The sequence below is a fragment of the Aphelocoma coerulescens genome, chromosome 14 (assembly GCF_041296385.1).
Source record: "Aphelocoma coerulescens isolate FSJ_1873_10779 chromosome 14, UR_Acoe_1.0, whole genome shotgun sequence".
In the NCBI taxonomy this organism is placed as follows: domain Eukaryota; kingdom Metazoa; phylum Chordata; class Aves; order Passeriformes; family Corvidae; genus Aphelocoma; species Aphelocoma coerulescens.
Window position 1 is genome coordinate 3,260,471 of NC_091028.1, and position 26,196 is coordinate 3,286,666.

General features: G+C 55.0%; 4 protein-coding genes and 1 long non-coding RNA gene across 5 annotated transcripts; 3 read left to right on the plus strand and 2 right to left on the minus strand.

The window, feature by feature from the left end:
* Window positions 1-19: 19 nt before the first annotated feature.
* LOC138118963 (uncharacterized) lies at window positions 20-2,357 on the plus strand. The gene is made up of 3 exons (XR_011155339.1): window positions 20-68; window positions 555-899; window positions 2,145-2,357. It is a non-coding gene; the product is annotated as an uncharacterized lncRNA (long non-coding RNA).
* On the minus strand, window positions 1,088-9,125 carry INTS15 (integrator complex subunit 15). Its single transcript, XM_069030358.1, has 6 exons — window positions 8,896-9,125; window positions 7,798-8,019; window positions 6,300-6,465; window positions 4,067-4,594; window positions 2,368-2,407; window positions 1,088-1,825 (listed from the first exon to the last, which is right to left on the minus strand). Exons 1-6 carry the CDS (start codon window positions 9,085-9,087, stop codon window positions 1,618-1,620), a joined length of 1,356 nt encoding a protein of 451 aa, XP_068886459.1. The 5' UTR covers window positions 9,088-9,125; the 3' UTR covers window positions 1,088-1,617.
* A 2,723-nt stretch (window positions 9,126-11,848) lies between these two features.
* LOC138118739 (deoxyribonuclease-1-like) lies at window positions 11,849-15,083 on the plus strand. Its single transcript, XM_069029918.1, has 8 exons — window positions 11,849-11,995; window positions 12,695-12,783; window positions 12,936-13,019; window positions 13,144-13,259; window positions 14,014-14,126; window positions 14,397-14,554; window positions 14,639-14,735; window positions 15,030-15,083. The coding sequence occupies exons 1-8, from the start codon at window positions 11,849-11,851 to the stop codon at window positions 15,081-15,083; spliced, it is 858 nt and encodes a 285-aa protein (XP_068886019.1).
* Window positions 15,084-16,792: 1,709 nt separating this feature from the next.
* Window positions 16,793-20,096, plus strand: LOC138118696 (deoxyribonuclease-1-like 2). The gene is made up of 8 exons (XM_069029855.1): window positions 16,793-16,939; window positions 17,236-17,324; window positions 18,304-18,387; window positions 18,504-18,604; window positions 18,679-18,791; window positions 19,021-19,175; window positions 19,298-19,394; window positions 19,903-20,096. Exons 1-8 carry the CDS (start codon window positions 16,793-16,795, stop codon window positions 19,951-19,953), a joined length of 837 nt encoding a protein of 278 aa, XP_068885956.1. The 3' UTR covers window positions 19,954-20,096.
* Window positions 20,097-20,192: 96 nt separating this feature from the next.
* ECI1 (enoyl-CoA delta isomerase 1) lies at window positions 20,193-26,174 on the minus strand. The gene is made up of 7 exons (XM_069029854.1): window positions 26,106-26,174; window positions 25,698-25,844; window positions 24,646-24,773; window positions 23,938-24,084; window positions 22,951-23,072; window positions 22,054-22,232; window positions 20,193-20,694 (listed from the first exon to the last, which is right to left on the minus strand). Exons 1-7 carry the CDS (start codon window positions 26,143-26,145, stop codon window positions 20,528-20,530), a joined length of 930 nt encoding a protein of 309 aa, XP_068885955.1. The 5' UTR covers window positions 26,146-26,174; the 3' UTR covers window positions 20,193-20,527.
* Window positions 26,175-26,196: the final 22 nt, after the last annotated feature.

The following is a 26,196-nucleotide window of genomic DNA, read 5'->3' on the forward strand; positions in this document are numbered from 1 at the left end:
CGCATGCGCACAGGGGAGCGGCGGTCCCCTGAGGCCACGGGGGCGGCGGCGAGCCGGGAACGCTGTCGGTAATAAAGGGATGGGGAATTAAAGGGGCGTCCGTGAGCGCAGGCACTCGGGAAATAGGAGGTGGGGCTGGTCACACCCCCGGGTCACCTGGCCGGAAGTTTCCCTCAGTCCTTCAAAGGAAAAGGAGGCAGAACTGTCACAGTACAAGCACTTGATGACATTAATGGTTCTAATCCTGAAATTAGAAGTTCTTAAGGGTTTTTCCTTGTTGTTGGAGCTCTACAAAGTGAGATGAGACAGGATATTTCAGTTGGAAAGTATCTACAACCAATGCCTAGCCCAACTGCCTGACCAAAGGTTAAAGACATTATTTTTATTATGGATTCAGCTAGATGAACTGGAGGTTGGACGAGGTGATCTCCAGAGCTCCCTTCCAACCCTAACTGCTCCATGATTGTCATTAACCTCCCATTTCCAGTTTCCTTTCTAGCTCCATTCAAATCAGATTTTCCCACCTTCCAGCTAATTCACCCTTTTTTTTGCAGCCACTGTGGAACTGCAGGTACTGCATCTCCTCACACAAGGACAGCAGCAGCAAAGGTCTTTGCCACCATCTCTGATGTGTAGGAAGAACTCCTTTTTGCCTGCTTTTTCATCCTGCAAAGGGGGTTCAGAGAAGCACAGCAAGACAATAAAGGGGCTGGACACCACCTTTGGCTGTTGTGCTAAGAGCAGCAAGCTCTGCTGTCCTTCCCAGGATGATTCCATGCATTCCCCTGCTGAGCTCAGAGCTGGCTAGCACAACACTGCCAGCCTTTGGCCAGTTTTCCAGCCAGCATTAACAAAACACCCCAGATATCACCCCAAATTTTCAAGAAGCACTGACTGAGGTGTGTAAAAGGCCTTTCCCCAGCAGGGAGGTCAATGGGTCACTGCAGCCACAGAGGGGTTTTGTCCCCACCCCAGCACAGGCCTGACAAGTTGGACCCTCTAATCACTGGAAAGAATCCAATTGTTTGAAATTGTTCTAATTCTTCTCATTGTTTGAAAAAGAAAGTGGCAGATTTTTTTTATGCTTCTTAAATTGTTTCCTTTAATAGGAAGTGCTGCTTTACGGTGTGCTTCCGAAACAAACGTTTGTCTTCCAAAAATATACAGTGTACACATACTCTGTAGCTATAGATACAAACATTTACAAAGAAACAAGCAGGCTGGAGTGGAATAGCTTGGAAAAAAATCACACAAAGCCTTCCCTTCTGGCCCTCCCAGAGCCTGAGCAGCCGGGCTCTGTGCCATGAACAGCTCCGGGCTGCTGCAAAACACACGACTGAGGAACATCATACCCTTGGAGCAAAAACATTTCCACACACTGCAGAGGTTTGGAGTTGCTGTTGCCTATTCCCATCCCCTCCTTCAGTCCCTAGGATCTGCCTTGGTGTCTGCATCCCACATCCAAACCCACCGCAGCCGCCCATGCGCTGCCCAGGGGCCCATCCCTGGCGCGGGCAGAGCTCAGCTTTGCTCCAGAGAGGAAAATGTGGTTCTTGGGCGTTTGGTTTTTGTCTGTGAGGCTTCCTCAGACTCGGGGAAGCTGGGACACTCTGCGGGCTAGCGGATAGGCCGGTATGGGAATGTCATTCCTGGGATGAAGGTCTGCACGGGGTGAGCCGGGAGCGCGGGGTGCGCTGGCAGCGCCGGGTGCGCGGCGTGGGCCGGGTACCCCAGGGGAGGGGTGTGGATGTGGGGGTAAAATCCTGGTGGCAGAGCCCCGTGGGTCGGTTGCTGTACTGGACCTGAAATCACCAGCTGGAGCAGGCTGTGGAAAGAAATTCAGACGGGAGGGAGGATTATTAGAGGAGCTTCTGTCGTAGCTCTAAGGACAATTCACATCCAACACACAGCACTGCTGAGAGCCAACAGAACACTGACATAATTAGGTTCTTTATAGGCTTCCAGAAGACTTTTTTCCCTTTCCCCCCCCCTTTTTTTTTTAAGCTCTACTCTTTGCAAAAAGCCAAGAAGCAATTGAGGTTAGAGTCAGGTAAAACCAGTGGGGAATTAGGGATGGGACAATTTAGGGGCAGGTTCCTTGCTGGAATTTCATTTCCCTTTCCTGTGCATTTGTTCTCACACAGGCTGGGCAAGATCACCTACAGGTGGGAGCACTGAAGCCCCTTTCTGACAGGAATCCAGGGAAGAAGTAGCCAGCACTGTGTCACCTTCATCCTTGTGCTAAAGTGCATGTGAATAAAAGCCAAATTCCACAAAGACAGATTTTTAGAGGAGATTTTGTCTCAGCAGCCCTCGAGTCTCTTGGAACATGCATCAAAGCCAACACAGCTGCAAAAGGTCTCTTACTTGTTATGTGGTAGCCTGGAGCACACAGTCCTCAAGTCATCTGAAAGAGGACAGAAGATTAACAATAAGGATAAAGCAGAAATTAGATTGGTTTTCCTCTCCACTGTCCTTTCTAGGAAGCTCAGATTACTGAAATATCAGTAATTTTACTGAATAATTACTGATTACTGAATAATCAGTAATCTGTCACCATCATTAGTCAGCAACAGATCCAGAATCCCTCTCTCAGGCCCAAAACCTCCAAAGGAGAGAAAATGTTTCTCCATTTTACTAACTCTCCCCCACCAGACCCTTTATTGTATGTTTGACAATTAAGACAGACAAGACTTAGGATGGATTTTGCAATACCAATACACCAACAAGAAGTAACAGAGACATAGGAAGTACAAGGTGTGACTCTGCCCACTGAACGTGGCATTTTATGACGGGAAAGGCATCAGGTCAAAGCAAGGCAAAGGTTACACACTGCCTGTTTTTATTGGTTTGGGGGTTCTTTACTGTAAAGAATGGGTTGGGGGTTTTTTTTTCTGGAATCTATCAACTAGAAATTGCACCTTTTTTACCATCTCCAAACTTCTGCTAAAGCAGAATAAGGAATTTAACAACATATCCCATTGATAAAGTGTTTTCAGGAATAGCTTGAGAACAAACTCCTGCCTTTGCAGATAAACACAATTTCCCCCCCCCCCCAAAAAAAATCAGGTATTTCAGCAGTGCCTTACACTGAATTACCTTCCACAGTAAGAGCAAGTGCTCAGAATGTACCAGCTAAGAACAAGTGCAGCTGAAATCAGCCCTCCAATCAAAAACCTCCAATTTCTGCTTGTTCTTATAACACTCAGAGCTACTTTATAGAAGATTAGGAAGAAGAACATTGAAATTTGACCAGCAGCACTGGTTCAGCCAGGACAAAAGCATCAGATCCCTGCTTAGGCAGAGGCCACTCTCTGCAGTTGGGGTCTGCCAGCTGTTGGAGAGCTTCAAGACTTCTGGTTTAACCTAAAATTGCCTGCTTTCAAGAGAATATAACAAGAAAAGAGTCTGTGTGGCTGACCCTGCCCTGTGTTGGGCCACTTCCCTTTTATATCTCTGCATGTCTTTTGGAAAGAACTGGCTTTGGAGGCAGGAAAGCCAGACAAAAGCGACGTTAGCAGCCTTTTTTACTGAATTTGGACACACTGTAATGGAGTCTCATTACAGACGAGCTGAAGTCCCAGAATTTTCAGATGAAGAGGTTTTATTTGCTTTTCAAATTCTTTGTCTAGCACACCCACCCAGGGCTTTATGTGCTTCATGGACTCTCCTCCAGCAGGCAAACTCAGAGAACTTAAACTGGAGCAAAATCAAACAGTGCTTTCTAAATAGCTACAGGCAATTCTGAGGGGAACAAATTGTCCCCATGCCAGACACCCAGATACAACCCCTTGGTGCGCAGTGCAGGGCTGTGGATCAGTCTCCAGCTCTGCAAAGCAACGCCTGACTCACCCACAGCAGTGATCTCTCCTTTCTTACTCTCCATCCAGCTATTTTTACTGAGCTATTTCATGCACTATCACTTTCTAAGAGAGGCAAACTACTAATTGCACTGTGAACACCTTGATCTTTACTCCCCTCACCCCAAAACTGCCTCTTACAACTTCTACACCCCTGAGGAGAAGAATCCCATGCCAGGTCTCTGCCAGCCCCACGGACAACTCACCTCTGGTGCACAGGAGCGCTCCTGATGCCATGGCCACCTGCAAAGCCTGAGCCAGCCTGTCCAGAGCCAGTTCAATCTCTTTGGATGCATTGAGAGGATTGAGTTCATCAGACAGTCTGTTAATGTCCTCCACCAGAGGAACCACATGGTCAAAGGGCACCAGTCCCAGGCGCCCATAAAGGTTTTTCTCTGTTAAATGCCCCTGGAGCATCATAAGAACCTGCAGGACACTCAGATGCAGCTTGGAATAGAGCTGGTGGCAATCCCTGTCTTCTCCTGAAGTCGAGTCCTTGGCAATTTTGTTGGGAGCGTGTCCATTGGAGAGAGAGGCTTTCTTCTTCCTTTTGTAGGCCAAGGGAGCCTTCACGCACCAGCGGATCAGTCCGGTCAGCGGGGTGAGCTCCAAAAACCCTATGGGCAGGTTGGCTGCAATGGGAGTGTTCAGAAAGGTGATGAGGATCAAGCGAGGGTCTTCGAAGATCCAGGAGACGATCAGCTCGAGCAGATCCGAGGGAGGGATGAGGTCATCTGGAGATAGGAAAGTTATTGTTGGGCAAGCTGAGCCTTGCACTGAAGCACAGGACTTTAATTTAGGCTCTAATTAGTCTCTCACATACACACACGTCCTACACTGCCACAATTACGATTTCAGGTTTCCCCAATTCTGCTGTTTTTCTCAAGACACCAAAGGTAGTTTGTTCCAGGGAAGACACAACCATGTTCATGTCAACTTCATCTTCCCCACCTATTCTGAAGACACCACCAAACACTGATATTTATCCCCTTTCCCAGCAAAGCTTCTTTTGCCATTTTCTTCTCTGCCACCCATCATCTGCTCATTTTTTCCCTAATTGCAGTCTCCATTTATCCCTTGCCACAAGAAGTAGAATGGGCAAGGGAAATAGGAAAAACTTGCTGGGTGAAGAGAAGGAAGTATCAATAATTTAACTCATTTCTTTCAATATTACTTACCTAAACAAACATGTCTTGTGGAAAAACTCAGTGCAACAACACAATCAGATGACATGCGAAGGATTATAAAATTATGTAAAGCTTCAGATGAGAAGTGAAAGATGGTCATGAACTTGACTACAGACAACAGAAACCCTGACACATCATCCTGTCACAGGGGGAATGCTGGACTGGAAGAGCAAGCTCCCTTTTCTTGTGTCACCAAAAACATCTCAAATAAACTAAGGAATTAAAAAATTACTTCCTATGACTCAAATTATTTCCTTTCTGACATGTCTTCTGACATGATGATGGGATATAAAACATGCTCTGAGCTCTACCAAATACTTTATAAAAACAACATAAAGGCTAAGCCTGAACCTCTCTCTCACTCTCAGTAATGCCAAGCTGTTTATCTGGAGAAGAGTGTGCAAAGCATTTCCTTTATCAATAATAGCATTTGCTTTTCAGGATTATAGGTAGTGTTGGTATTTAGTGTATGGTTGTTCTCTGGTCTACCATGAGCTCTCTGTCACTGACTAAAGCTAAATCAATCTTATTTTAGACACCTACAAGTGTCTGAGCAACAATCTGAGACAGGCTGTACCACTGGCAAGTAACACATACAGTTAAAAGAGTGCACTGGAGATATGTTGTTGATTGTGTTTCTCACCACTGCTCCATAGAAATCCTCCTCCAGCTTGCAAACATTCAGAAGTTGTGTTTCTCCCCTTTTTGGAAGGGATTGGACTGACAGGCAGCCCTGAGTCTCTCTCAGGGCTGACTGAGCCCAGACAGATCAACTTTCACTCCCAGAGCTGCTCACTCAATAAGGTCCCCATGTCCTTTGCCCTCTGTGGAGGACAACGCCCTTTGGGTCACATGTTCCTGGCTGCTTCTCCAGCAAAGACTCTCCCTTGTTACCCAGAGAGGCTGTGGACTCCAAATCCCTGGAAGTGTTCAAGGCCAGGTTGGACAGGGCTTGGAGCAGCCTCGTCTAGTGCAAGGTGTCCCTGCCCATGGCAGGGGGTGGATCAAGATGAGCTTTAAGGTCCATTCCAACCCAAACCATGCTGGAATTCTAAGTCAGCTACAGAGTGGTTATTTTTATTCCCACCCCAGTGCCAGATGAGGCAACAGCCACACCCCTGAGCTGCTTCTGGCAATAATTACATGGTAACACCTCTTTAGGATTCCAGCAGTTAAATCTCTTGCAACAGTTAATTAGTGTGACATTATACTGCACCTCTTACTTGAAGAGACACAGCTGGGGAACACTTACCTGAAGAGAGGTCGTAGAGAGCTGTGACTGATGTAATGAACTGGCAGCAGAAGCGAGGGCTGGCAGTGAAGATCTGCTTCAGGGTCTGGATGGAGCCTGGCACCAGGTTGCAGTAGTCATCAACCAGGGCTCGGGCCAGCCTCACACAGAACACAGCTGGGGTCCGCTGCAGGGACAGCACACAGGGGACACCAGATTAGACCCTGTCACAGGCTGCTTCAGCAGCTGTGTCCCCACCTTCCCCACATGGCACTGTGGCTGCTCTCTCTCAGCACATCACACACTTACACAGAAATACAATCGCTGTATTGCAATATTAAAATAGATGGTGGTATTTTGAGTTTATGGTATCTGTGGTTTAAAATTGAAACCTTTTAGATCAATATTTTGACTTTGAGATTTTTTATTACTACTTCAGCAACATTTGTTCCTTGTGAGGGTGGTGAGGCCCTGGCACAAGTTGCCCAGAGAAGCTGAAAGTGGCCTGAAAGTGTTCAGGGCCAGACTGGACAGGGGTTGGAGCAACCTGGGATAGTGGAAGGTGTCCCTGCCCATGGCAGGGGGTGGAATGGGATAAGCTTTAAAGTCCCTTCCATCACAAACCATTCTGTGATTACATGATTCTGACATAGGCCTGTAGTTCAGCTGGTTCAGTCCCAGAGCAACTAGTTTGGTTGCCATGCCTGATGTTTTTAGTGTGGAAAATATTCTGCGGAATCCTCACATCACTTAAAAGCTGCCATGTGAAAAAAAACCTTCTCCTGCTGTCCAGGTTATATCCCATCCTGCCCTCCCAAAGGCTCACCACGTGGGAGAAAAGGGACCCCAGGGAAACAGTGCTGGTCTGCCTCCTCCCACCCTTCCCTCCCAGCACGGCCTTCCTGCTCTTGCCCTTCTGCCAACCAGGTGACTTCAGCACATCCCACAAGGGCAGCAGGAACAAAGGTGCACTTCCCAAAGCCCACAGTGGGGAATCTCAATGGGAAAGGAGAAGACAGACAAGATCCCCAACTGACTGCATTCGTAGAAGACAGACACAGGTATTTTGTGCCCAAATTTCAAGAGAGGGGTTTTGCCTCTTCTACACACAAACCTGCACATCAGGAAGGGTTTATTTCCCAAACTCCAGAGCCAGCTTCTTCAGGCAACGTGACCATGAACTGCCAAGGTTTGTTCCCTGTGTTGGTCAAACCCTACACTGAGCCCTTTCAATATGCAGAGTTTGGGGGGGATTATTAAAACTTTCACTGACACGAAAAAAAACACCCAAGCATTTTTTTTCTTCCATTGCAGCACGTGAATGGATTGGCAAAGCTCCCCACGATGCCAGAGCACAGGAATGGACACGAGCACAGACATGGGGGCAGCTGCTCTATCAGCTGAAACTGCCAGGGAGGAGCAGCTGCCCGTGACCAGCTGTGGCCCAACTCACTGTGCCCACCCTGGAGCACTCCCTGACTCCTTCCCCAAGCCATCCCTGCCTGCACAGGAGCTGTACCTGCAGCCAGAAGGCAGCACACTCCAGCACAGGAACCCTGCAGACAGCCACTGCCATGGAAACCAGCTTCCCCAGCAAAGCCATCCTGCTGTCGTCTGCTTTGTTCCCTTGGGGGCTGAAGAGAGATGAAAAAATGACCTGCCGGACTGAATCCTTGGTCTGCTCCTGGAAATAATTGCACATGATCTCAAGGAGCTGAAGTTCCTGAAGTGGGTTCAGTTTCTGAAAGAAAGCAAAAGCAAAGCTGTAAAACACACTGAGCCCCCTGAAGAACCAAGATCCAAGTGAAAAGACAGGAGCAGTAAAGGCTGAAAGCTTCCCTTCGGGGTGAGGGACTCCACTGTTATGCACAGCACACACATTCAAGCTTCTTGAACCACCACTGCATTTATGTGGTGACACTGAAAAGCTCTAGGTTTCATTTGAACACCTGGATACCCAAAGCTGCACCTGCAAGTGCTGCCCACCAACTGAGAGATGAGACTGACGTTGCTGGGGGTAAAACACTTCCTTCCTCTGCAAAGAACAGCACCGAGGACACTGCTGGGCAGCTGGGGGGATAGAACTGGACTCCGCAGCACACAGGGCTGCAGGGCCATGTACCCCGATAGTCACCAGCAGCTGTGGTTTCTGACTGCTGGTCTCTGAGACCCCCATCCCAGCTCCATCCCATGGCCACCCAAAAACCCTGGTAGGGCTCGGCTGCAGCACTAGGGGGCTGTGGGCAGTCTCCAGGGCCACGAGGTCCACCACACCTCCTCGGGGCCCTGAATCCTGGCCAATCCATCAGGGACTTGCCAGCCAGCCCCCTTCCTGCCACAAAAACCTCAGTCACCAGCACCCCAGAAACCCCGTGCTGTCCTCTTGGGGCCTCAGTCTCCAGCAGCAGACCCTCAGGAACCCCATCCTGCCCACCTAAGCTCTCAATCTCCAGCAGCAGCAGCTCGCGCCGGAGGGAACTTGTCCTGTTCTGAGGCCTCAGGCTCCAGCAGGGATCCCGTCCTGAGCTCTTGGGGCCTGCCCTCCATCCCCACTCCCTGGGGCTGTGTCCGCCTCCCAGGCCCCCCGCCCCTCTCTGCCGGGGTATCCCTGTCGCACCTTGGGCGGCGCGCCGCGCTCCTTGGGGACCTGGAAGAGGAACTCCTCGAGCAGATCGGTGGGGCCCTTGTCCACGAGCGGCAGCGGCGCGCTCTGCAGCTGGCTGCTGAAGTAGATGTCCAGGTGGTACAGCACCTCCTTGGCGGCGCTCAGCGCGTCCCGCCGGAGCAGCGAGTGCCGGATGTCGCTCATGGCCCCGACCCGGCCCCAGTCCCGGCCCCAATCCCGGCCCCGGCCCCGGCCCCGCTCGGCGCGGCCTCCCCTCGGCGGCGCGGACGGGCAGGCGCTACGGCGGCCCGGCCAGGACTAAAAGGGTCCCGCGATGCCGGCGGCGGCAGCGCCCCCTAGTGGGCCCGCCTGTGGGGGGGGGGGCTCGGCCGGGAGGGAACCGGGCCTGGGGACGGGCAGGGGGCTTCAGGGGGGCTTGGGCTGGGGGACCTGGGCCTGGGAGGGAGATGGGCGTGGAGGACTGAGCCAGAGGGCTCAACGGTGGGGGGGAGCTTGACCCTGGAGGGATCTTGGCCCTGGGGGCTGATGCTGGGGCTGAGTCAAGGGGTCTCAGCCTGGAGAGGTCTGGACCTGGGGGGATATCGGCTGGTCCTTGGGCTGACTCAGGGGGTCTTGAGTTGTGAGACATCTGCCCCTGTGGGGGGCCTTGGTCCTGGGGGTTCTGGCCCTGGGGCTGAGCCTTGGGGGGAGTATTGGCCCTGAGGGCAGTCCAGCCCTGGTAGTCTTGGAATGAAAGGGGTCTGGTCTTTGTGGGGTCTTGGCCCAGAAGTGGTGTTAAGCCCTGGGACTCTACCTTGAGGGGGTCTTGGCCTGGGTGAGACAGACTCTGGGGGAGCCTTGGCTATGGGGGGTCTTGGTCCTGGGTTTGGCCCCTGGGGGGGTTTCCTGACCTGAAGAGGGATTGACCATGGAGGGTCTTGGCTGAATAAGCCTGGCTCTGGATCCAACCTGGGGAGCCTGTTGGGGGGGTCTAGGCCCAGCCCTGATCCCACTATGGGGAGCACCCCTTCTCTGGGGGGTGCTTGGCTCCAGGGGAGGGGGCTGACAGGGCCCCCCCAGCCTCCTAAGGATCACTGCACACTGCAGGGGCTCTCCTGGGAAACACAGCAGCTGCCTTTGGAGGCCAGGAGCACCAGGCCATCAGCCAAGGCCGCTGGGACAGGGCTGTGGGAGCTGTGGGAGTGGGTGGGGTGGAGGGCTGCCACCCCCCAACACTGCATGGCCCTCCCAGGGATGGGGCCTGAGCCAAGTGACCTCCTGGGGAGGGTCTGGGGATGGGCGCCATGGCAGGGATTTGTCATTTTTTGTGACTTCCAGCTTGGCTTCACACCCAAAGATCACACTGGGATGGCTGCTGCCAGGTCCAGCACACTCACAGCTTGTTGGAGATGTGGGGTGCTTGATGGGAATGATTCGTGTTGGTGAAATAAACAGTTTTTAAGAGAATTTGTATCTGGTGATGAGTGAGAGCTGCCTGTGCCATGTATTGGGGAGCTGCTGATCCCCACAAGAAGTCTCTGGGGTTCATTTCACCTTGCAGAGCTCTTGTTGGCATTTTAATCCCTTCTTGGCCTTATCTGTGATGGGAGGCACTGGCAGAGGTTGAAAGAGTTCTTTTTTCACTGAGCAGACCTTTGCTTCCGTGAAAAATGCCATATGGAGCCTGTGGCCTCACATGATCCTTGGCTGGGAAACCACTTGGCAAGGTGAGGGTGTCCCTTTCCATAAATGCAGGTGCAGATCCTTCCCCTTCCAGTCCTTGGACGACACCAAAGGTAGGTCCTGCTCCCCTCTCTTCCCGCACCCCCCAGGAGCTCCCCTTGACAGTGTCACCTCTTCAGCTCAATTTCATTTTACCACAATGCTCTGCTGGGCCAAGCCTGGGTGCAGCTCAGGGATGAATACGGCCCTGGGAGGGGCCAGAGGGAGGTCCAGAGGCTGCTGTGCTCTTGGGGAGTGGGAGGATTTATGGAGCTTTGGGCAATTTTTGGCATGACCAAGTCATGGCATTACCGAATCATTGCGTTATCAACCGAAGGGACTGTGGTGTTAGAGGGAAGAGTTTGCAGCAAGAGTGCAAGTGGGAAAAGTGAGGATTTAACCAGAACAGCTGCTCCAGAAGAAAAAGTGAGTGTGAGACCAGCAAATCCTTCCTCAGGCTGAGATTTTGTGTGCCAAAAGCTGGAGTGTTTGCCTGTCCTCTCAGCCCGTTTATCAGGGTCTGGGTGAGATCAGGCATTCAGGCATCCAGGCTTGGGCAGGGCTCAGGGCTCGGAGCTGAGTGCCACGGGAAATGCTTCCCAAATGCCTTCCCCCGTGGGTGGGAGATGCAGCACTACCTTTGCAGACAGTCCTGAGGGAGCCGGCCTGGGTGAGGATGGGGCAGGGACACTTCTGGGTGGTTGGGGGGTAGGGGTGGGGCAGGTTACCCCCAGGTGAGAATGCTCCAGGCAGGGAAGAAGGTGGGGAGGGGGGTCAGGGAGGATCTATCCCTTGCTTTCTCCCAGCATAGCTGCTGTAGAGTCTTTGGGGTGTCTGGCACTGATCGAGGGAAATGTGGGAGAGGCACAAGCCAAGGGATCTTGGTGCCCCCGGCCACTGCCACCGATCCCAGGTTAGAAGAGGTGTCCAGGCTGAGCTCTTCCTCATTGGGAATGAGGAAGTGACTGCTTTGTGTCACCATGAAATGGCATTTACTTGTTTGCCAGTGAATTTTCCGCTCCAGCCTTGTGAGTGATCTGGCCTCCTTTCAGGAGGAACAGGTAGGATGAGGTCCCATGCAACGGAGGTGCATAATCCCTATATCCTGGTGGTTCACTGGAAAACAGACGCCTCCCAGTGAAACCAGTATGGCCAGTGGGAATACCCTGGTCATCCCTGTTGTCTGTCCCAAATCCATCTCCCAGCCGAGGAGAGCTGAGCCCCTCCTGCACCTCTGCTCAGGATGGCAGCCTCAAGGCTGGTGTTGTCGCTGCTGGTCGCAGCTCTCCTGCTGCATGTGGCCACCACGCTGAAGGTCGGCGCCTTCAATGTCAAAGCATTTGGGGACACCAAGATGTCCAACCAGACCATCGCAAATATCATCGTCTCTGTGAGTGCGGGGGAGAGGAGCAGGCCTGGGCACACTCTGCTCTTTGGGATGCAGCCAGCTTGGGCAGTGGGACACCTGCTTTCTCCATCCATCCAACCTTGCATCCCTCCACCCAAGTGTTCATCCATACACCCATGCACCACCAATGCCCCTGTCCACATCTCCCCATCCAACACCTATGCCTCCGTCCCTCCACCCAGCCAACCATCTGCCCATCCACTCATTCATCCATCCACCTGTCCATCCAACTATGCCCCCATTCATACACATCTCCATCCATCCATCCATCCATCCATCCATCCATCCATCCATCCATCCATCCATCCATCCATCCATCCATCCATCCATCCATCCATCTATAGGTCCAAGAATTCATGTACCCACCCACCTGCTCTTCCCCCATCACCATCTCCCACCTCAGGCCATCTCGACTCTTGATGGTCCCCAGTCAAGGCTGGGTGATGTTTGATGCTGCCCAGGTTTCTCCCTTGGAGCAGCTGCTGGGTAGGTGGGTGATGGACAGACAGGGTCCTTCCAAGCCAGAGAACACTAACACAGGAGTCCCCTCCCTGGCTCTGAGGTCCCTGTTGCCCTCCCATTGCCAGCCTGGGAGCCTTTGCAGCCCAGAACAGGCACCCATGGGTGCCCCCAAGAGCACCTCCCAGCCAGGGGAGAGCAGCTCTGAGCTTGTTCCCCCAGATCCTGTCGGAGTACGACATCATTCTGGTGCAGGAGGTCCGGGATGCCGACCTGAGCGCCGTGAATGACCTCATGGACCAGCTCAACAGGTGACCCCATGGCTCAGTGTGGGGGTGACTGCAAAGGGGATTCTGGGATGGATCCCAGCCATGCCAGGGCACCTCTGGCTCAGTTGGAGAGCCTGATGGGTGCTGGGAAGCACCAGGATCCTCCTCTCACCCTCTCCACAACTTGCTCCCAGCACTGGGCAGCACCCATACAGCTTTTTGGTCAGCATCCCCCTGGGTCGGACCAGCTACAAGGAGCAGTACCTCTTCATCTACAGGTAAAGGATGCTGCTGGGCATCACCTGCTGCCCTCCCCAGCAGCCCCCAAAGGGCATGGGTACCTCTGGGGGCCCTGGCTGTGGCAGGAGCAGTGCTGGGGGCTGCCCTGCTCTCCCTCCTCAGGTCAGACATGGTCTCCGTGCTGGGAAGCTACTACTATGATGATGGCTGTGAATCCTGTGGGACTGATACCTTCAGCAGGGAGCCCTTCATTGTGAAGTTCTCCTCACCCACTACACGTGAGCAGAGCTGGCATTGGGGGATGCCCAGACCTGGCACAGGGTCCCCTCCATGCAGGGCTGAGCCCAGAGCTGTGCTTGCCAAGCACAGGGGGGCTGCAACCCACCACCAGGGTCCCACTCATGGATGCCCAGGGGTCCTATGTCCTCGCCCAGCACGGCCAGCAATGCCTGCTGTTTCCCACCCTGTGCCATCTCCTACCAATCACCTCCCATCACCTGTCATCTCCCACCATGTGTTTTCTCCAGTTGTGCACCATCTCACATCTCCAGCTGCTTCCCATCGTGTCCTACATCCCCTTATCAGCTATCTCCCATCTTGTGCCTTATCCCACCATCTGCTTCCTCTGGCTGGGTGCCATCTCCCATCACCTGCCATCCCCCCTCCCTCCCATCTCCCATCACGTCCCATTTCCCACTTTGTTCCATTGCCTACCCCATGCCATCACCTCCACCTCCTGAGAACCTCCTCAGGGCACACACACTATCCCATCTCCTCCCCAAAACCACATTGGCTTGGAAATGCTGATGGGAAACAAGCAGCAAATCCCAAACCATGCACAAAGGCATGCAGCTCCCCACTGGAATTTCCAGTCTGGGAGACAGGCAGAGCACCAAACCCAACACACCCTTTCTCTTCAACTGCTTTTCCTGGCCAGTAGCTGGGGCTTGGCCTGGGGTGGTTTCCTGGGGTTCCCACTCCCTGCTCAGGGGCTGCACTCAAGCCAGGGGCTAATGGTCAGCTGTCCGGCAGAGGTACAGGAGTTTGTGTTGGTGCCTCTGCACTCCGAGCCCAGCCATGCAGCACAGGAGATCGATGCACTCTACGATGTCTACACCGATGTCATCAACGAGTGGGGGACTAACGTAAGCAGCGTTGGGGAACTTGGCTCCTCCCCAGGGAAGCCAGGTGGGCAGGTGGGATGAACATGGGAGGCCTCTTGCATCCATCAGAGCAGGTGCCACCCCAGAAGTCTCCAGGCAGGGAGCTGCTGGATGGCTCTCTTACCATTACTGGGGTTTGTCCCTGCACACCGGGGCACCTCAGGGGGGGTTTGTAGCCACCCCCTAAGATTTTAGGGAGCCCTTGCTTCCCTGCAAGGTCCGTGGGCAGGGACTCAGTGCTGTACCCTGCAGGACATCCTCTTCCTGGGTGATTTCAATGCTGACTGCTCCTACGTGACCAGCTCCCAGTGGCCGTCCATCCGCCTGCGCTCCCTCCCTGCCTGTGAGTGGCTCATCCCCGACAGCGCCGACACCACCGTGGCCAACACCACCGACTGCGCCTACGACCGGTGGGTGCCGTGGCAGGGGCTGGTGTGGGGGAGCTGGCACAGGGAGGACTGACGGGCACTAACACCCCTGTGATGCCTCGGCAGCATCGTCGCCTGTGGCACCGCCCTGCGCCAAGACATTGAACCTGGCTCCGCCACCGTCAACAACTTTGAGAAGAAATTCCACCTCCAGAACAAGGATGTGAGTGAGGGGCTAGATGGGGCACATGAGTCCATCAGTGTTGGGATCTGCCCCACCATAGCTCCTGGGAGCATGGGAGAGCTCCCTGTTCCCAAGGGTGCACCTAAGGGTGCCCTGACCCCAGCTGTTGTACCAAATCATGTTGAACATTTTGGGGTATGGTCTAAATTTTGGGGGTTGGAGTGGAGCATTGTGGTCCCAGCCAGCCATGACAGTGCTGACAGTGGGTCCAGATGAGCTCAGGGTTTATGAGTTGACTCTGGTCAGAGTGACTCTGCTCTCCCTCACATGCAGGCTTTGGCTGTCAGCGACCATTTCCCAGTGGAGGTGACCCTGAAAGCCCACTGAGCCTGTGCCCGCACCAGTGGCTACCACGACACCCCAGCACGCACCTGCATCCCTTGTGGGAGCCCACGTGCCACCAGTGCCAGCCAAGCTGCCTACTGTCTCTGCAAGGAGCCACTCCTTGGGCTCTTGTGGAAGTGTTACGCTTTCTGCTTCCATTAAAAATGAGCCTTTTCCTGCCTCTGCAGCTCTGGAAGGGAGGTCCCTTCAGTCTCCCCAGCAGCCCCTGGTGCCCAAGCCCCCCAACCTTCTGCCAGGGAGACAGGGAGGTCCTCAGGGCTGGGGGAACCTCCTGCCATCAAGAGACCCAGACCCATGGGGTGGTGAGTGCTGCTTCCCTCTCAGCTGATGGTGTCAAAAGCCAGGATTCTGGGAAGGGGCTGGGGGGCTCCAGGCTTTCCAGGGTGCAGGATGCTCTTCTGCCAGCTCACGGGGCCACATCCTGACAGAGCCTGCCTGGCTGCGGGGCTGCTGACAGGGTGCTGACAGCAAGGGTGCAGGGAGGACGTGAGTCAGTTCCCAGGGGGTTTGGTGCTTCCCAGGGGGTTTTTGGTGCCGACATAGCACCGAGGGACACAGGATTCATCCCGAGACTGGGTGTGAGGATACAAAACTTGGCGGCACATGTGAGAGCCCAGCAAGTCCTGGCATGAGCAGCCGTCAGAGCCACCTGCTCCGTCGTCATCCTGGGGTGATGCCATGGACCGGCATGGGGAATGCCAGCCAGGGGCTGCTTTGGGTCACCAGTGGGGCTGTTGTGGGTGACACTGGGGCTGCTGCAGGGGTTTGCAGCCATCCCCTCTTGCTGTGGCTGGTGGTGCTCACCTGCCTGACCCAGGCACTGGCCATTTCCGTCTCTCTCGTCTAATTACACCATCTGAATCACCTAATTAAGGCCAGCGCCCTTCACCTCCTGCCTGGCCACTGTGCCCACTCTGTGATCCAGGGGCCACCCCAGATGGCAACCCCCCAAGTGCGACATGCCCACCCAGTCCCACAGGGATGCCCCAGCACTTTCAAGTCTCCCTGTATGTCCTTTGCTGTGTCAGCACAGCAGTGGCTGGGATGGCCCCACCCCGTCACCCTGTGGGATTTTTGGTTTCCCAATGTGGGAAGGAGCTCAAAGTTATGCCAAAACCCCCACAGGGGTGTCCGACTCATCCTGCTTTGCCGGTAACTCCGCTGGCAATAAAGCCGCCCATCCTGCTGCCGGGAGGGCAGAGGTGCTGCGCATTCAGCAAGGTAAGGACGGATCCGGGCTCAGCACCTTCAACTGCCAACCAGGTGGGACTGGGATGAGCCAGGATGAGCTGGGATGAGGAGTTGCTCCTTACCCCAGCAGTGGGGGCTGTAGGGAAGCTTAAGGATGTGGAACAGCCTGGGGTGCCTGGAATGCTGACAGTGGCGGATGGATGGGGCTGGTGGGCGGTGAAGACATCCTGGTGGGGAGTGGAGCTGGGTGATCTCTGGAGCTGGATGAGGCAGATTCACAGCAGCGGGACAGGATTTATCTTCCTCTGGGACTGGTGAGCTGGCAGACTGCTCACACCAGCTTTGCAGTCTGCTCCGGGCAGTGCCCACCATGACACACTGTCACACACCAGGACTTTGGAAGGATCTACGTGTTTTTTCCTCTATCCCAAATCCAAAGTAGCGTTCCGAGTTCAGCTCCCATCACTACATCCCTGTGACCCAGCATCCACCCTGGAAGAATGGGGACTGTGACACTGGAATTGTCCCTGCTGGCTGTGGCTCTCCTCTGCCCAGCCACTGCCATGCTGCGTGTCGGTGCCTTCAACATCCAGGCCTTCGGTGACACCAAGATGTCCAACAAGGAAGTGGCAGAGATCATCATCAATGTGAGTGCAGCCAGTGCAACGTGGGGATGGGCTGTGTGCTGGGACAGACCCCAGCACAGCTCCCAGGCCAGGGACACATGGGGACATGGCTGAGGATGGGATGGCATCGCAGTGCTGGGGATGGCCTGGGTGGATGAAGGCACAACCCACAGTCCCTCTGAGCCCTCTTGGGGACATCTGCCTTGGCACCAAGGGACATGGAAATCCCCGCGGTGCTGAAGCCAGAACCATGTCAGCGTGCCTGACTGGGAGAGGGGTGGGAGACTGGTCCTGAGCTGTCCCTCTCGGCCTCGCAGGTCCTGCGCCGCTACGACGTGGTGCTGGTGCAGGAGGTGCGCGACTCCGACCTCAGCGCTGTCACCGAGCTCATGGAGCAGCTCAATAGGTACAACAGGGGCTGGGGCTGGGATGGCAGCCCCAGCAGGGAAAGCCAAGCTGCCTGACCAGTAAAAGGCAAAAAAAAAAAGTTGTCCACCAACAGAAAGTTTATTTTTGGAAAGAAGAATAGGAGAAATGTGCTGGGGCAATGAGGAGGCACTGAAAGCAACACTGGGAATAACCTGGTGAAGAGAATGGGGATACAAGTGATACAAATCCCTTCTGAAATCTGCAAGCTCACCAGAGCATGCAGGATGGAAAGGAAACACAGCTCTGGCAAAATTCAACAGGACAGGGCAGAAGCAAGAGAGGGGGATGAAGGGACAGGCAGACCTTGCACCCCAAGACCCTGTGAGTGGCAGAGGGGCCCTGGAATGGACCCAGCAGTGGATGAAGCTTTGAGGCGGGTGACTCTGGTGACTAGGAGGAAAAGGGTGCTGGGGTGGGCTAAAACTGGCCACAGCAGGGTGGCAGCCCCTCCACTGGCTGGGTGCTGACCCTGTTTTGGGAAAGGACACGGCTCGGGACCATGCGGAAGCTGCTGCTGCCGTATTGAAAGGCAGTGAGTGCTCCTGAGCAGGTACGCCCAGCCCATATCCTCACCTCTTCCGTGTCCCCTCCAGCATGGCCACAAAGCAGCCAGGGCAGGGAGGGTGACGCTGGGCGCTGCAGGGCCCCAGGCTGCTTGCTGACCTAATTTAGCTCTGCTGCAAATGAAGGTGAGGAATGTCCCTGCAGAGAAAGGGGTGGCTGGAGCCGCCCCATGTCATGCTGTGCCCAAAGAGCCACCTCGGGGAGAGGCATGGGGGGGGCTTCAGAGCTGCTATACCTCATGTAACCCCATGGCCAGGGCACAGTGACCCATCCGTGGGGACTGTAGAGCAGACCAGATGGTGCAAACCCTGGGGCCACCAGCTCCTGAACATGCCAAGGCCAATCCAGGATGGTCCCAACCACATCACTGTTCTGCCTTTGTGTCTCTGCAGTGCATCCACATCCCCATACGACTACGAGATCAGTGGCCCCCTGGGACGGGAGAACTACAAAGAGATGTACCTGTTTATCTACAGGTAATGGGGCTGGCAGCCCTGCTGCCTCTGCCATGGCACTGCAGGGCCACCAGCACCATGGAAGGGACACAGGGGCTGTGCCAAGTCCCAGGGTCACCACCCTTTTGTTCCCACAGGACAGACGTTGTGTCTGTGGTGGACACCTACCAATATGAGGACCCCCAAGATGTCTTCAGCCGGGAGCCATTCATCCTGAGGGTCTCAGCACCCAGCACCAGTAAGTGAGGGAACAAGTGGCCATGGGTGGTGGCATGGGGTGGCCGTGGGGCTGACATCCCTCTCCCCTGGCAGAGGTGAAGGAGTTTGTGCTGGTGCCCCTGCACTCGGCCCCACATGATGCTGTCGCTGAGATTGACGCGCTCTACGACGTCTACCTGGCCATCATCAACAAGTGGGGAACTGATGTGAGTGTCACCAGCACTGGGGGGGGCACCAAGGTTGGGCACTGAGCCCCAAGGACTGTTTGACCCACACTGGGACCCTGCTCCAAGGCGAGCACAGCTGGTGCAGGAATGGTGGGATGGGAACCCTGCTCCTGCCCTGTGATGGTGGGGGCCCTGCCACCCCCATGGGAGGGCTGGTGGCAGGAACAGCCCATCACCCACACCATGAGCCTCCCCATCTCCCCTGCAGAACATGATGTTCCTGGGGGACTTCAACGCCGACTGCTCCTACGTCCAGCCGAGTGACTGGTCATCCATCCGCCTGCGCACCAGCGACATCTTCAAGTGGCTGCTCCCTGACAGCGCCGACACCACCGTGGGCAAGTCAGACTGTGCCTATGACAGGTAGGCACTGCCACCAGGGCACCACTGTCCCCTTCCCTGGCACCCCGGGGACCCCCTGCCCATCCTGCACCACCAGCAGGGGCAGGAGTGGGACCCACCATCCACCCACATCTCTCCGGCAGGATTGTGGTGTGTGGCAACAAGCTGAAGAGAAGCATCGTGTCCAATTCAGCTGGTATCTACAATTTCCAGCGTGCTTTCCAGTTGGACCAGGAGGAGGTGAGCCAGGATCACACATTTGGGGCTCTAGCAGGCACCAAAGCTGAGCTGGCCCAGGCTGCAGGGCTGCCCTTGTCTGTTCGAAGGGCTCAGGGTGACAAGGGACCCGAGGCTGGAAAGAGGATGGGGAAGTTGGGGTCACTTCCCATAGGGAAGAGAAGAGATGCACAAGATTTTTTAGTCTTCCATGGGCAGAACTCAGGGTATGGGGTAACCCAAGCCAACCTTCAACCACCCATCACTGGCACAGAGCCTCCAAATGAGACATGGGGGTTTAGAGGGCAGGTGGCCCCCTGCCAGTGCCCACTCCAAGCCACACCTGGGCACCTCTCCATGAGAGGTGACAAAACTGGAGCGTTGCGTGTCGAGAGTCTTGGGGCTGGGGAGAGTGTGTCCCTTCCAGCAGGCAGAAGGTTCTGGCAGGGCAACTGACTGCTGTGCTGGCCCCAGCAGCACGGCGAGGGGTGAGTGGCTCACTGAACATCTCCCACCTCTTCCCCTCCTCCAGGCCCTGGCAGTCAGTGACCACTACCCAGTCGAGGTGAAGCTGATGGCCTGAGCGCCTCCTGCAGCCACAGACAAGGATCCAGCTCCAGCTCCCACCACCAATCCCCATGAAGGTGCTCCACTCAGCCCAATCCACAAGTCCTGTGCATGGGGTGCCCCAGATCCCAGTCTGGAGAACGATGGCAGCTGGCTGTGTCCAGACCCCCCAGCCCACCACGAATGAGAGCCTCAGGACAGGCCACCAGCCAGGACACTGTGACCACAGACCAGCCACGGAACAAAGCATCCATCTCCTACCTCATCGAAGATTTATTGACAAACCTCATTTCACGATTAACGGTTGGACAGGAGGGAGGACATCCAAGGACTGTCTGGCTCGGGCCACAGTGTGTCGAGACCCTGTTCCTGTCCATTTCTCGGGGGGCTGAGTGGGCTCTCCCTGCCCTTGGGGAAGGCAGCAGTGGTGTCAGGCACTCTACAGGCACAAAGGGAAGGGGCAGCTGGGGCAGCCATGGGAGCAGGTGGCACATCACTGATTGTTGGCACTGCAGGTGGCTTTGCTGTGAGACCAACAGCTACTGCAGCGTTTCAGAGGGTGACTCGACCTCCCAGGACCAGCTGGATCCTCAGCTCTTCTTCTTCTTCAGCATCTCCATGTACATGCGAAGGGACTTCTGGATGGACTCTTTTGAGACAAAGGTGATGAAGTTCTTGATGTCTTCCTCCCGGTGAGCAACCAGGCGGTCCAACACCGCCTTCCTCATCATGGTCTTGGTGAGCTGGCGGGCATGGTCTGCAGAGAGGACAGAGAGGATAAGGAACATGCCCTGATGCCCTGTCCTCACCCCTGACCAGCTCTCAATGCCACCAAATGCAGGTATAATGGGGAGGGATCACACAGCAAAGTGCTCTTGAAACCAGCGGGGGAAGGGGTAAGAATAACCCAGCAGCTGGGAGCTGAACTGGATAAATTCTCATACAATAAATTATGGTTGTACTGCTCAGTGGGGAATGACTGATCTACTGGCACAGATGACAAAAAGTCATGTACCTCCTTCTCTCTGTACCCTCCAGAGCCCAATACCCACCCCCAATACACACCAGTAAACAAACAAAGTAGTTTCCTTATTTGAAACTACTGTGGCTCTAACCTCCCCTGAACCAATCCCTGGCAAGACAATCTGCTCCTGCCAACCACGCTGTACAAAAGCCAGCAGCACCATTCCCTGGAGCTCATCTCTGGGCCTGTGCCATTCCACATGGATATGCAGATGCTGCTGAAGCAGCAGGGGCTGGTGGAGCTGACTGAGGCCTCCAGCACACACCTGTTCACACCCTCACAGAGCCAGGTGCAGTGATGTGGCAGCACATCTGCTGCACAGATGTTCTACTCACGCGCTTAGTGACAATGAAATGATGACTGACCCATCCACACACTGGGAACCCTGAATTCCTCCAGCACCCGGGTGCTACAGCAACCTCCACCCACCCATAGCTCTGATTTAGGGGAAGGATCTGCAGGGGACCTCCTGGAAGTCAGGAGAGGGCACAGCTGAGACATGTTCCCCAGTCTGAGGGGTGAGGTGTCATTCTAACACTAGGACAGCAGGGAGGAGAGGTGGCATGGGCTGGGACAGCTCAGATCTGTGGAGAGCCCTCTCCCAGCCCAGGAACTTTGTGCTGCAGTCATGGAGCAGCCCAAACACACAATGCCTGTGCTGTCTGCCTGTCCTCACCCACTCTCCCATCACTGCCATCCAGAGTGCCAAGAGTTGATTCAGACCACAAAAGCAGTCTGGCAGCCACCCAGGAGCTCTCACCCAGGCTGTTCCCTCAGCTCCATGGCAGCTTTCCATTTAACACCTCCACTGACAGACAGAGATTTGGTCTGTCTGTGGAGCTCAGACACCTCCAGACTGACTCAGCAGGGCTGGCAGGATGAGCTGAGCTGGAGCCACATGCCCTGAAGATTAGCACAGTGTCCCTCTCCGTTAGCCCAAGGCTGCCGGGACCGCTGGGCCGAGCTTTCCTTTCTTCCAGCCATCCAAACCTTCCCTTTTAATGGAAACTGTTATGCAGCTGCCAGGTACCAGCCCTGACATCTGTGCTTCCCACTCAGACCAGGTCCCCTCCTCTTCTGCCAGAGGTTTACCAGGAAGGGCCAGCCACTGTGCCATGACAGCTGCAGCCTTCTCCATAAGCTTCTCCTCTGGCACCAGCTCATCCACAAGGCCCAGCCTGTGGGCCTCAGGTGCGGGGTGGAGGGAGCCCAGCTGGAGGGAGCGTTCAGCAATTCGGTGTCCCACAACGTTCACAAACGTGTCCTTAAACCTGCAAGAGATGGGGGGAAAGCCACGCTCAGGGGCAGCTCACCCAGACATCGGAGCTGACAGCACCCTGGTCCCACTCCCCCAGCTCAGGGCTCTGAGAGCATCCTGGTCCCACTCCTCAGGTTTGGTGCTCTGAACAGCAGCTGTGGGCTCAGTCACAATGTGAAAATGCTGTGAGAAGAGCCATTTTTTGTAGTACCCCAAGAGCGTTCCCTCTCCTCTGCATGAAAGCTGCTCTTTTTACCCTCAGTGCCTGTGGGTACCTACTTGCTGTGACTGAAAGCTCCTTCCCAACAGTACATTTATACATCCTTAGGGCAACCAAAGGCCCGTGTGTCAGTATCTTTGTGTCCCCGTGCTTTCAGAGATCTCCACACCACGGGATTTTGCAGGTACACACTGTGTACACAGAGAAAAGCCTATTCCCAGACTGAGCCTGACCCATGAGATCTCCCAGCACTAGTTCTGGAGTTGACTGCAGGGTCAGAATTGAGGTCCTGGTTGGTGCAGGGTATGAGGACATTCTGCAGCCTGAAAGCTTTTCAGATACCTGCAGGACAGGACAGAAATGAGGTGTCATCTCCTGCAGCTGCAAATACCTGATCCCTGACACACAAACCACACTGCCACAACCAACTGAACTGATTAATTAACTCCTTGAAGATGAATTCTTTTTAGAGATCTACACATGATACTAGAAGTGGGAAGCACTGGCCTACCAGAAGGGAGCCACAATGCCCAGCTGGGCTTCGTTCAGGCCGATGCTGAATTTGGGGTTGTCTGCCATGATCCTGTAGTCACACGACAGGGCGACAAGGCAGCCCCCGGCCGGGCTGGACCCCTGGCAGAGAGAAGGACAGAGTGAGTCTAGGACATGGTTACAGACACTCCCCAGCCTCGCTGATCACTCTGGAGCAGGTAAGACACCAGGAAGACAGAGCAGATGTCCCCCAAATTTCTGATCACCTGATTTGAAACAGTCCTAAAGAAGATTTCTGATGTTGATCAGGGTTTCATAGAATCACAGGAAGGTTTGGCTTGGAAGGCACCTAAAGACCATTTCATTCCAAGCTCCCTGCTACAGGCAGGGACACCTTCCGCTAGATCAGGTTGCTCAGAGCTCCATCCAACTTGGCCTTGGACACTTCCAGGGATGGGGCAGCCACAGCTTCTCTGGGCAACCTGTTCTAGTGCCTCACCCCCCCCCACAGGGAAGATTTCCCTTCCATTTGTGACCATCTTTTTCACAGCTCAGTGCTGCTCAGCCCTGCATAGGATTCTCAACAGAAGACCCAAGCGCCTTCAATGGGGGTCTGTGGATAGACACCACCATGAGCTGCCAGGGCAGAACTGCCCTGGAAAATGAAAACAAGACACAAAGAATGTAACGACTCATCCATGGACACAGAGACTCCAGCAGCACTTTCCTGCTGGCCAAGAACCATGGCTGGAGGAGCAAAACCTGCTGGAAATGCTGAAATACTGCTGTACCCCAGCAGTGCCTGCAGCTTACACAGAGCCTGCAGCATCCCACACTTCCATACCTTCCCACACACCACAGAACTGACAGACACGAATTTCACCCAAACACCCCAACAGATACATCCCTGGATGAATTTCAGCCTGGCTTTTCAGTTGTCCCTGCCCACGCAGTGCAAAGCAAGGTGACAATCCCAGCCCGAGGAAGGCGGGCCCAAAGGACGTACATTGACTGCAGCCACCGTCACCATGTTGGAGCCGTAGAGCCGGAGCCACAGCTCCTGCACGGCTCTCCAGAACTCGGAGTAGTGCTCCACGCTCTTCCCACACATCTCGGTGATGTCCAGGCCAGATGAGAATATTTTGGGGAGAGCCTGGAATTGGGAAAAGACACATGTCCCTGAGAGTCATAGGGCAGGAAAGACCCTTTAGTTTTCAGCCTGGAAGCCTGAGGGAAGGGAAAGTGATGAATATGTGATACAAAGCAGGGTCTTTTGGGGTTCTGAAAATATCTCCCCAGTATTCCCACAGCCTGGATCATCCCATCACCATGGCTTCCAGTGCTGGGCCTCTGCTTGCAACACAGTTTCTCATTGTCAGGGTCCCTGAGTACATCAGCCACAGAGCACAAAACCTGTCCTGTCCCATTCCCAGGCACCCCCTTGTCCCCACATCACACCTGAAAATAAACACTGGCATCTCCCAGAAGCTCCCTATAGTGGAGCCAGGAGATATCACAGGATGTGCCAGGTTGGCAGATAAGCAGATCTGATTTTCATGACAAAGGACAACACTTGGCTGTCATTCTTCTGCTAGAAAAGGGCACAGAAGAAACATCATGGCCCTTCTAAGAGTTCCCTGCCCTGCTCCCAGAGCCAATCCAAGTGCCTAGGGGCATTCCCGTGCCAGTGACTCAAACAGGAGCAAACACTTACAGAGGTGATGATCACACCCCGGCAGGCCCGGTCGTTCTCCAGCTTCTCCAGGCTTATGGAAAACTCTGTGAGGAACTCCAGGCTGAGGCTGTTGACTGGGGGACTCTTGAACTTCATCATAGCAATGCCTGTGCAGGGTAAACTCAGGGACATCAGACCACCCCCCACAGCAGCTCACACTGCCCTGCCCAGGGGAGCTTCACCCACCTCCCATTTTCCCTCAAAAAACTGTGTTTTCCCACTCAATAACGCTCTTGGCTATTTAAAAGCTTCCAGAGCAGCAGAGCAAAGGGCAAGGTCCTGTCTTTGCCCAGATCCACCCACAAGCCAGGGTCACTCAGCGGGTGGTGGACCTAGAGCACAGACCAGCCACTTTCCAGGTCACACTGCCCAGCAGCTCCCTTTTCTCTGGGCTCAATGGGTAAGGTTGAGCCTGCAGGTTCTGTCACAGCAAACAGGCTGTGTCCAGGGAGTCACACACCTGCTGAAGCCTGTCAGCGCTGTGGGAGAAGGGCTTTGAGCCCAAACTGCACTACCCTACCCAAAAGGTCCTCCCTGAGTGCTAAGCGTGGGTGCTGCAGCCATGCCCAGCTGCGAACAGTAGGACACACCAAGGCACCTGAAAGGAAGACCTGGGAAACCACAAGCAGAGGCACCTTTGTTCAATGCAGGGACAAGGTCCCATAACAGCTATTCCTGGCAGCCGGGTCACAGAAATTCCCAACAGCTCTTCCCTGATGGAGCACTGCCACGCTCCCAGGTGCCCAAACCAGGCACCCCCACAGAAGGGACAATGCACAGGCAGAGAACAGTGACAGCCAGGGTTTGCGTGTGGCATCAACCACCTGAAGTACCCACAACTGGTGAGGCTCCCAACCCCAAACACTTCTCTCCGAGGGTCCTAAGCAGCTGCAGCTGGAACATCTGGGGCTTCGGTGACTTTCCATGCCCAGAGCCACACATGACATGCGACAGGGGTGGAAGGGAGCCTGCCTGTGCCCCACAGTGCCCGTGGGTTGAAGGTGACACCGCGGAGGTGCCACCCGCCGTACCTGAGCTCTCGTCCAGCTCCACCTGGATCTTGTTGTTGCTGAAGGAACGACACGGGGCCAGCGGGAGGCCAGGGGGCTGCAGGGGGCTGGGGGGCGGCCGGGTGGCCCTGTCCCACGCTGGGGGGCGGCAGCACAGGGGCAGCACACCTGGAGGACACAGACAGGTAAGGACGGGAACAGCACAGCCCCCACGAGTGTGGCATGCGCTCCCCAAAACTGCTCTGCGCGGACAGGGCGGGACAAGGGACACCCTGACCCACTCAGGGAGGATATAAGGACACCCCAACCCGTGGGAGGGGGACACCTGGAATACCCTGACGGTAAGGGGAGGGGCACAGAGAGGCGGCGGGGGCTCGGGGACACGCCGAGCCCGGCGCAGGGAGCAGTCGGGGCAGGGTCCGGGCGCACCTGAGCGGCCGAGCCGACGGGCGAGGGTCGCCGCCGCCATCTTGTGCCGCGCTCAAGGGTACGGGGCGGGGTTTGGGGCGGGGCGAGCGAG